This window comes from Eschrichtius robustus, chromosome 11 (genome assembly GCF_028021215.1).
Source record: "Eschrichtius robustus isolate mEscRob2 chromosome 11, mEscRob2.pri, whole genome shotgun sequence".
Classification (NCBI taxonomy): Eukaryota; Metazoa; Chordata; class Mammalia; order Artiodactyla; family Eschrichtiidae; genus Eschrichtius; species Eschrichtius robustus.
In genome coordinates this window covers 74,539,611-74,550,206 of record NC_090834.1, presented here as the reverse complement: position 1 = coordinate 74,550,206, position 10,596 = coordinate 74,539,611, and the positions used below count along the sequence as shown (strand labels likewise).

General features: G+C 41.9%; 1 protein-coding gene across 1 annotated transcript; it reads left to right on the top strand.

The window, feature by feature from the left end:
- Positions 1–4,979: 4,979 nt before the first annotated feature.
- On the top strand, positions 4,980–7,749 carry RPS13 (ribosomal protein S13). Its single transcript, XM_068555120.1, has 6 exons — positions 4,980–5,034; positions 5,181–5,229; positions 5,414–5,492; positions 6,441–6,610; positions 6,934–7,034; positions 7,671–7,749. The coding sequence occupies exons 1-6, from the start codon at positions 5,012–5,014 to the stop codon at positions 7,702–7,704; spliced, it is 456 nt and encodes a 151-aa protein (XP_068411221.1). The 5' UTR covers positions 4,980–5,011; the 3' UTR covers positions 7,705–7,749.
- The last annotated feature ends 2,847 nt before the right edge of the window (positions 7,750–10,596 follow it).

Genomic DNA, 10,596 nt, shown 5'->3' with positions numbered 1-10,596 from the left:
GAGAGAGCTTCCCTGGTGGTGCAGTGGTTAAGAATCTGCCTGCCAATGCAGGGGACATGGGTTCGAGCCCTGGTCCGGGAAGATCCCACATGCCGCGGAGCAACTAAGCCCATGCCCACAACTACTGAGCCTGTGCTCTAGAGCCTGTGAGCCACAACTACTGGAGCCCACGTGCCACAATTACTGAAGCCCGCGTGCCTAGAGCCCATGCTCTGCAACAAGAGAAGCCACCGCAATGAGAAGCCTACGCACCGCAAGGAACAGTAGCCCCCACTCGCTGCAACTAGAGAAAGCCCGCGTGCAGCAATGAAGACCCAACGCAGCCAAAAATAAATACATACATACATACAAACAAACATAGTTACCCCTATGACCCAGCAATTCATATGGTATGTAATCTCCAAGAGACCTGAAAACACGTACTCAAATACTTGTGCACAAATGTTCATAGCAGCATTATTCATAATGGTCAAAAAGTAGAAACAAGCCAAATGTCCATCAACTGATGAATGGATAAAACAAAATGTGGTATATCCCTACAATGAAATATTATTCAGCCATTAAAAGATATGGAGCATTGATACATACTACAACATGGATGAACCTTGAAAACATGCTAATGGAAGAAACCACATAAGAAAGGCCACATATTGTATGATTTAATTTATATGAAAAGTCCAGAATAGGCAAATCCAAGGAGACAGAAAGCAGATTAGTGGTTGCCAGGGACTGTGGGGGATGGGATACTGAAGAGTGATTGCTTAAAGAACAGAAAGCTTTTTTTTAGATTTATTTTTTATTGAAGTATAGTTGAATTACAATGTTCTGTTAATTATTGCTGTACAGCAAAGTGACTCAGTTATACATATACATAAATATATATTCTTTTTCATATTCTTTTCCATTATAGTTTATCACAGGATATTGACTATAGTTCCCTGTGCTGTACAGTAGGGCCTTGTTGTTTATCCATTCTATATATACCAGTTTGCATCTGTTAATCCCAAACTCCCACTCCTATCCTACCCCTTGGCAACCACCAGTCTATTCTCTGTGTCCCTGATTCTGTTTCATAGATAGGTTAATTTGTGTCATATTTTAGATTCCACATATAAGTGATATCATATGGTATTTGTCTAGAATAGAAAGCTTTTTTAAAAAAATTTATTTATTTATTTTTTTGGCTGTGTTGGGTCTTCGTTGCTGTGCGTGGGCTCTTCTCTGGTTGCAGCGAGCGGGGGGCTACTCTTCGTTGCGGTGCATGGGCTTCTCATTGCGGTGGCTTCTCTTGTTGCAGAGCACAGGCTCTAGGTGCGCGGGCTTCAGTAGTTGTAGCACGTGGGCTCTAGAGCGCAGGCTCAGTAGTTGTGGCGCGCAGGCTTAGTTGCTCTGCGGCATGTGGGATCTTTCTGGACCAGGGCTCGAACTCGCGTCCCCTGCATTGGCAGGCAGATTCTTAACCACTGTGCCACCAGGGAAGCCCAGAAAGCTATTTAATGAAAATTCCTGGAATTAGTGGTGATGGTTGCACAACACTGTAAATGTGCTAAAAGGCACTGGATTATACACTTTAAAATGGTTACTATAGTGGATTTTATGGTATGTGAATTTTACCTCAATAAAATGTTTAGAAGCTCATACAATTTTTAGAAACCATTTGATCATGGAACCTCTGCCTTAATAAATGTGTTAACACTGACTATTTTTTTAGATAGTGAAATTATAATTTCCGCTTTTTTGTCTTTAAAAAATCAGAAGGTTTTTTTTAATCTTTTTAAATTATTTATGTATGTATGTATGTATGTATGTATGTATGTATTTATTTATTTATTTATTTGGCTGTGTTGGGTCTTCGTTTCTGTGCAAGGGCTTTCTCTAGTTGCAGCAAGCGGGGGCCACTCTTCATCGCGGTGCGCGGGCCTCTCACTATCGCAGCCTCTCTTGTTGCGGAGCACAAGCTCCAGACGCGCAGACTGACGGGCCTAGTTGCTCCGCGGCATGTGGGATCTTCCCAGACCAGGGCTCGAACCCGTGTCCCCTGCATTGGCAGGCAGATTCTCAACCATTGCACCACCAGGGAAGCCCCCAGAAGGTTTTAATTAACAAAAAGTTATCCAAAAAGCATGCCACATTTAAAGGCAATAAAAGGTAAATATCATTTGATTAAAATTTACACACATCATATTTTATCTTTATTATTACTGAATATACAAACATGGCCAGATAAAGTGAATTGAAAACTAGTGGAGGGCTTAAACATGACTAAAACAAACAAAAAACCCTGAAATAATAGTTATAATTCCTATACCATGAATAAATATTTGAGTCAACATTCCTATATCCTTATTATTATTAGAAAAGTTGTGTGGTCTTTTTAACAACTGATTTTTTAAAATGATTTTTTTTAAACCAGAGTGGTATTCTCAAAACAATCCAGCATTAGTATTGGTTATATCACAGATATCCTTCAAATCATTCTACGACAAGACATAAGTGTGGTAAGTTAGGGGGCTGAGGGCAAATCATTCTGGCAATGCTTGAGGACTCAAAAACCTCACGTGTAACTAAGAAAGTGATTTGATCCAAATCACACACAGATGTACGGTAATCCAGGTCTAGATTGCCAAATCTTACTCTTCCCACTATGCCTCCTGAAATAAAGTTTGTAGTCTACACATCTTCATGAGGAAAAAATTACTTCTTTAGATTCATTCTTTCAAAATATTATTGACTGCCTAGTTAGGCACTGTTCTTGGTGCTGGAGGTGAAAGCAATGAACAATCTAAGAGTTCAAATTTATTGGAGGCAGACAACCAAACAAGCAGCTAGAAAGGAAAAATGAAAGCACAAAAACAAACATACAGATCAATGGAACAGAACAGAGAGCCCAGAAATAAACCCACACGCCTACAGTCAATTAATCTTCAACAAAGGAGGGAAGAATATACAGTGGAGAAAAGAGTCTCTTCAGCAAGTGGTGTTGGGAAAGCTGGACAGCTGCATGTAAATCAATGAAGTTAGAATACACCCTCACACCGTACACAAAAATAAACTCAAAATGGCTTAAAGACTTACGTATCAGACATGACACCATAAAACTCCTAGAAGAGAACATAGGCAAAACATTCTCTGACATAAATCATAGCAATGTTTTCTTAGGTCAGTCTCCCAAGGCAATAGAAATAAACAAATGGGACCTAATCAAACATAAGCTTTTGCATAGCAAAGGAAACCATAAACCAAATGAAAAGACAACCTATGGGAGAAAATATTTGCAAATGATGCAGCCGACACAGGCTTAATTTCCAAAATAGACAAAGAGCTCATACAACTCTAACGAAAACAAACAGTCCAATGAAAAAATGGGCAGAAGACCTAAACAGACATTTCTCCAAAGAAGACATACAGATGGCCAACAGGCACATGAAAAGACGCTCAACACCACTAATTATTAGAGAAATGCATATTAAAACTATTAAGTATCACTTCACATCGGTTAGAATAGCCATCATCAAAAAGTCTACAAATAATACATGCTGGAGAGGGTGCGGAGAAAAGGGATTCCTCCCACACTGTTGATAGGAATGTAAACTGGTGCAGCCACTATGGAAAACAGGATGGAGGTTCCTTAAAAAATTAAAAATAGAGTTACCATATGATCAGCAATCCCACTCCTGGGCATATATCCGGAAAAGACAAAAGCTCTAATTTGAAAAGATACATTCACCCTAATGTTCATAGTGGCACTATTTACAATAGCCAAGACATGGAAGCAACCTAAGTGTCCATCAACAGATGAATGGATAAAGATGTTTTTATATCTATATATGCAATCGAATGTTAGCCATAAAAAAGAATGAAATAATGCCATTTCAGCAACATGGATGGACCCAGAGATTATCATACTAAGTCAGACAGAAAGACAAATATTACATGGTATCACTTTTATGTGGAATCGAAAAAATAGTACAAATGAACTTATTTACAAAACAGAAACAGACTCACAAACATAGAAAACAAACATGGTTACCAATAGCGAAGGCAGAGGGAAGGAGTATGGGATTTTAAAAATAAATAAATAAATAGAGGAAAATGACAGAGACTATGTGTTATGAGGATAATCAATAGGATATTGTGTTGGGAGGGAAAAGAACTACTTTAAAGGGAATGGTTTTCCTCAGAGAGGGCCTCGCTGAGATGACACAGAGGCCAGGATCTGACTTCTTCGTAGTCAGTGACCCCTCCCCTGAAAGATTAGGATTAGAAATAAGAAATGTTACTGTTGGCTAGGCGGCAGCCACTACCATTACTTCCAATGTAGCACTTATCGCCATGGTATTGTACCTGCGAATTTTTTGTATGTATGTATTTTTCTGGCTCTGCGGCGCAGTTTGTGAGATCTTAGCTCCACGACCAGGTACCAAACCCAGGCCCTTGGCAGTGAGGGGGCGGCGTCCTAACCACTGGACCACCAGGGAATTCCCCCATGTGAATGTTCTAAGGGCAGGAACAGACTTTGAGATATCCAGAGCCAAGGCAAGGCCTGGCACTGGTGAGTGGATGAACAATTGTGTAGGGCTGAACTTCTGACGCCCAAGTTCGCTTGGCGGCGGGGGCGCAGATAACGGCCTTGTTTAAGGGAGGGGACCATGTCTACCAACCTCTGCAGCCGTACCTGTTCCATTCGCACTCCCAGTCCGGCACCCTAACCCGAACAACCTCGGCGCAAGCAGCACTGCCAACGAGCCCACTGCCCAGGCTAGAGGCGGACTGTTTTTCTCCCTCTCTAGCCTACCTCCGCCTCAAACACCGATGCATGCCGGGATGTGTAGTCCACGTTGAAGTGCATTTCGGGATATGTAGTCACGCGGTCGCCGGGAAAAACGCAGGGAAGCTCCGCCTCCTGGCCGGCGAGGAAGCGAGGACGTGTGGGGTCACTTCCTGCGTGCAGGGTGGCTTCCTACGGCGCTCCCGCCCTCTCACTCCTTTTCGCTACCACACCGCCGCCATCATGGGTCGTATGCATGCTCCCGGGTGAGCTCGGGTTTGTGAACGGGTTGCAGGGCTGGGCCCGGGGATGGGTGGGAAAGAGGGAGTGTGGGCAGTGGGTCGAGGGGGTTAGGTTCTGGGCTGCTGTGGCAGGGATCTCCTCCTCACCCCGAGACTGCTTCTCTCCCCAGGAAGGGCCTGTCCCAGTCGGCTCTGCCCTACCGCCGCAGCGTCCCCACCGTAAGTAGCGCGCGGGGACCGGGGAAAGGCCAGGAGGGGGTGCCATTCGTTGCTTGGGGGAAGCGGCGCGGGGATGGGGACCACGTGTGCATGAGGAGCGCGGTTTTGAAGGTGGAGGGGACCGCTGTGTTTCGGTTCCATCCCTGGTTTTTTGTTTTAAAGCTGCTTGCTTTTCCATAAACAGTGGCTGAAGCTGACGTCTGACGACGTGAAGGAGCAGATCTACAAACTGGCCAAGAAGGGCCTGACTCCCTCGCAAATAGGTGAGTGTTTTCGTTTAATGCGGCCCCTTCCGCTTGCCCTTGTGTAACCTGCTGAAAAAAACTCTGGGGGTAAATGTCTCACACGTGGCTTGAAAATCTTTTGCTCGTTTTCCTTGTTTTACTGTTGATGGTGACCGAGGCCTAGTCTTCATTTGCTGAACTCTCAGGTTTTTACTTGGAAGACGGTAAAGTGAGTAAAATGTGCTGCAAAGTTTAATGAGTATTTTCTTTGGGCTAGGCACTCTCTTAGGTGCATGGTTCTAAGCACTTTACATATGCTGACGTTGTTTAATTCTGACAGCCATACTTTCAAATAAATACTACTAGTTTTCTTTATCTTAAGTTGAGGAAACTGAGGCACATTGCAGCTGTATAACACGCCCCAAATCACACAGGTGTTAATGGAGGAGTTGGGATTGGCTACTCAGTGCTCATCACTTTCTCACAGTTAGATGCGGTTTGAACCTCAGCTGCGTGTGACTTTGTGCAAATGGCTTCATTCAGTGAATGTCTGCCTGCTGTGTGATTCTGGATCCTGAGAATAAAGTAATCAAAAAAAGGGCAACTTAGTCTTCTGGAGTTTACAGACTAGTGGAGGTATTGCACACAATAGGAGATACATAATATAATAGACTCTCAAGTAGTCAGATGGTGCTGTTTTGAAGAACCTCCTTGATTCCTTTGGCGGCCTGTAATCCAACAGCTCACAATGATGATGGTCTTACAGCATTCGCAGTTTCCACCAGAAGGGTTTTCCTTAGTGTTGGGTAAACCTCCCTTGGCTGTCTGAGTGAGCTTTGCACGCAGTCTAACGTTGGTGTCTGATGTATAAAAGTAAGCCTTGTTTTACAGATGGGAAACTTGGAAAGTGACTTGATCTCAGAGCCTTGACATCACATGCTCCAATTTGTACATTTGGTATGGGAATTTATATTACTCCCTTTTCAGGTGTGATCCTGAGGGACTCACATGGTGTTGCACAAGTACGTTTTGTGACAGGCAATAAAATCTTGAGAATTCTTAAGTCCAAAGGACTTGCTCCTGATCTTCCTGAGGATCTCTATCATTTAATTAAGAAAGCTGTTGCCGTTCGAAAGCATCTCGAGAGAAACAGAAAGGTAAGAGAAGAGGACTACTTGTACTAATTCATTTCAGTAAAATATAATGCATGTGATTTGAATTATCCAAGGTGGCTTAGGGCACAAACAAGTCACACTGTTTGCTTTGAAAAGGAAGTTCCACCGAAGAGATTTGCAGGGGGAGCTTTGGCTCCCGAAATTCCTTTAAGGACTTAATCTAGCCACATGAACCCTAGCCTGTGGTTCTGTTAAGGGACACTGGGTAACTTCTCATTAAAGTACGTGGTGTCTATACATTCTACTGTTAAAATAATGTTTAGTTATGAGTGGTTTTCCTGAATTCTGTCAATTTTTATTTTTAGGATAAAGATGCTAAATTCCGTCTGATTCTGATTGAGAGCCGTATTCACCGGTTGGCTCGATATTACAAGACTAAACGAGTCCTCCCCCCCAATTGGAAATAGTAAGTATTGATCCCTTTTGTTAACAAGAACAGGAGTTGGCCAGATATTAAATATAGTAATAATTATAGTAAAAGGCCTGACAGTAAATGTTTTAGACTGTGGCTCTATGGTCAACTACTCTTTCAACTCTGATTATAGCAAGAAACCAGTCATAGACAATACATAAACAGGTGGACATGGCTGTGTTCCATTGAAACTTTATTTACAAAGACAAAGGGCCATAATTCTGTAGACCACTGGTTTAGAACACAAGCAAGCCCTTTGAATCGCTTTTAGATTGTGGGTAAAGTTTCAGTTCTTACTCTGCTCCCAGGTGCTTATGTTGTCTTAATTTTTGCATAGATTGCTCACTATAATGACTAATTTCCAGACTTTCGGAGTTTCTACCAGAAAGGTTTTTCCTTATGTTGGCCAGTTCTTCTTTGGATGTCTAAGTGATCATCTTCATATTATGCTTGATCATAATAATGAACTGATTCAGGAACTGAGCTGTTTGGTGCATTTATATATTTGGGGTTTATTTTAGCTGTTAGGAAATAGTTCTCTTAGTTTTTGGAGATTCTTGGAATGAATATGGAGGACTTTTATTAATCTAGCTCTTCTCATGCCCCCCCCCCCTTTTTTTTCCTTTTCAGCGAGTCGTCCACAGCCTCTGCCCTGGTTGCATAAATTTGTCTGTTGTACTCAAGCAATAAAATCATTGTTTAACTAGAAGCGTGTTTTGTATTTCTTTCCCTAAAAAAATTGTCAGTGGTTTGTGTGTTCATCTTTTTTGACGTGGACGTGTGTTAGCGGAATTAGAACTGGGTGATTCCACAGGGAGCAATAAGATAGCATCTATCCATTACATCCCTTCACTGCTCAAACTAGTTGAGCAGTTTATAACTTCATGGTGGTTTCTGTGTACAAAGTGGGTAGGTATTGGAAGAGACTAGGAGGTGGTGACTTACTGTTTTGATGTCATGGCAAAAATGTTTCTAAGTAATTTTGATACATTTGATGTATTTGACGTAGATCTGTGATGTTATCTACATTGAAATATCGGAAATACACATGAAAGCGTCTGGAGGGGAGGGCATCTTTAGTATGGAGGGACTTTGGAGGCAATATTTGATCCCAGTCCTGTGGGTGAGGCTTAAAGATGAGGAAGAAGGGCTTCAGGGAACAGTAAGAACTATGAGATGAGCTTAGCTCCCTGACCCTTGCAACTTTTGTATGGGTTAGGATAAAATTTACTTAGCTGGCTGTTGTCAGAATATTCATTTAATTAATTCTTAAAACCTAATGTAAAAAGAGTCATGTACCAAAATGTTCATTGCAGCTCTATTTACAATAGCCAGGACATGGAAGCAACCTAAATGTCCATCGACAGATGAATGGATAAAGAAGATGTGGCACATATATACAATGGAATATTACTCAGCCATAAAAAGAAATGAAATGGAGGTATTTGTAATGAGGTGGATGGAGTTAGAGTCTGTCATACAGAGTGAAGTAAGTCAGAAAGAGAAAAACAAATACAGTATGCTAACACATATATACGGAATCTAAGGAAAAAAAAAAAAAAAAAAAAAAAGGCCATGAAGAACCTAGTGGCAAGACGGGAATAAAGACACAGACCTACTAGAGAATGGACTTGAGGATATGGGGAGGGGGTGGGGTGAGATGTGACAGGGTAAGAGAGTGTCATGGACATATATACACTACCAAATGTAAAATAGATAACTAGTGGAAAGCAGCCGCATAGCACAGGGAGATCAGCTCGGTGCTTTTTGACCACCTAGAGGGGTGGGATGGGGAGGGTGGGAGGGAGGGAGATGCAAGAGGGAAGAGAAATGGGAACATATTGTATATGTATAACTGATTCACTTTGTTATAAAGCAGAAGCTAACACACCATTGTAAGGCAATTATACTTCAATAAAGATGTTTAAAAAAAAAAAAAAAAAAAAAAAAAAAAAACCTAATGAGGTACATGGGTAACCCTGTTTGAAAGAGGCAAGTCTTGAACAGCTGGAGTGAGGTGGTCAAGGCTGTAAAACCAGTAACTAAGAAGCTGCATGTCTGGCTGGTTTACTCCTTCAGAATTCAGAAAATTCAAGCAAGCCATGTGTATGTACCACCTTTTTTCTAAGTGTTTATCACTTGAATAAATGTTTAATCTTTTTACTTAAGCTTTCCTCAAGCAGTAATCAAAGTTGTGGTCGAAATCACACTCTCAGGCAAAGTCTCTTGTTTTCAAGAGACCAATATCGTAAGTAGCATTGATGTTCTTGTGGGATGCTGGGCTCTGGGGGCACAGACACCCCCTTCACTTCCCTTGTTCTTCAGGACACTGCGTATATTTGCCTACCCAGCTGTGCTGGGTATGCAGCTATGCTCTGCTGGGTGTGCAAACTGACTCAGCCCCACTCAGGCTCACAAATATGGGAAACAGGTGTGGAAATTTTACCCAATTCTTACATAGTGTTAGATGTAAGTTTCTAATCCCTGTGCTTTTGTGTTCAGGTCTTAAAAGTGGCTAACTGTCATAAACCAAGAAATAAATTTACTGTAATAAGGCAAACATCTCCAAGAGTGATGAACAAGTAAAACAAGGTAACAGCAAGATCCTTTGCAAACCCCAGGTAAGCTAGGCAAATGTTGGGTATTGATGGTTCTGGACCAAAAGCTAGTCAATAGTACATGGAACATTTGATGTTTCCGAACATCTCTAGGTTTCTTTTAATTAGGAGAAGTATTTACCTATTTATAATTTTGCCATCAAGCCAACAGAATTACTGCAGATACTAAATCGGACTACATATTGGGAGGTTTTTTAATACCTTAAAAAATAATAATGTAAAAACCATCTGTAGTCCTTTAGGCAGAGGGTTCAAACTTGGCTTTCAGAAACAGCCCTGCTACTTAAAGGCCGTGTGGTTTGGGGGTCAGATCTCAAGAATCTCTAAATTACCGTGAGGATCACATGATGTTCTTAATATGTGGCAGTAGTTACACCTTTCAGAGAAAACCTTAAGTCTCTCCAGATCACTGTTTACATAATCGCAGACACTTTTTGCACATGGGCATCATATCATGCTGCATATATGATGATATACTGCATATATCATCCCATAATCTTTTTACTTGTTACGGGTTTATTTATTTTTGGCTGTGTTGGGTCTTCGTTTCTGTGCAAGGGCTTTCTCTAGTTGCAGCAAGCGGGGGCCACTCTTCATCGCGGTGCGCGGGCCTCTCACTATCGCGGCCTCTCTTGTGGAGCACAGGGTCCAGACGCGCAGGCTCAGGAGTTGTGGCTCATGGGCCTAGTTGCTCCGCGGCATGTGGGATCTTCCCAGACCAGGGCTCAAACCCTTGTCCCCTGCATTGGCAGGCAGATTCTCAACCACTGTGCCACCAGGGAAGCCCCCATCTTTTTCTTTTTTAAATGGATTAGTCTGTTCAAACTTTGAAAATTTTTTTCTGCTTCTCCCTTTTGTTAAATATAGTATAGTCTGTCTTCATCTGTCTTCCAGACTTAGACATTTATTCTTTCTTTTCAGACAAAGGTTCCCATATG

Excerpts from the sequence above, each read along its gene's own strand:
- RPS13 (XM_068555120.1), top strand. The coding sequence starts at position 5,012 with ATGGGTCGTATGCATGCTCCCGG. Across the intron at positions 5,230-5,413 it reads ACCGCCGCAGCGTCCCCACC|TGGCTGAAGCTGACGTCTGA; the intron begins GTAAGTAGCGCG and ends TTCCATAAACAG. Across the intron at positions 5,493-6,440 it reads CCTGACTCCCTCGCAAATAG|GTGTGATCCTGAGGGACTCA; the intron begins GTGAGTGTTTTC and ends CTCCCTTTTCAG.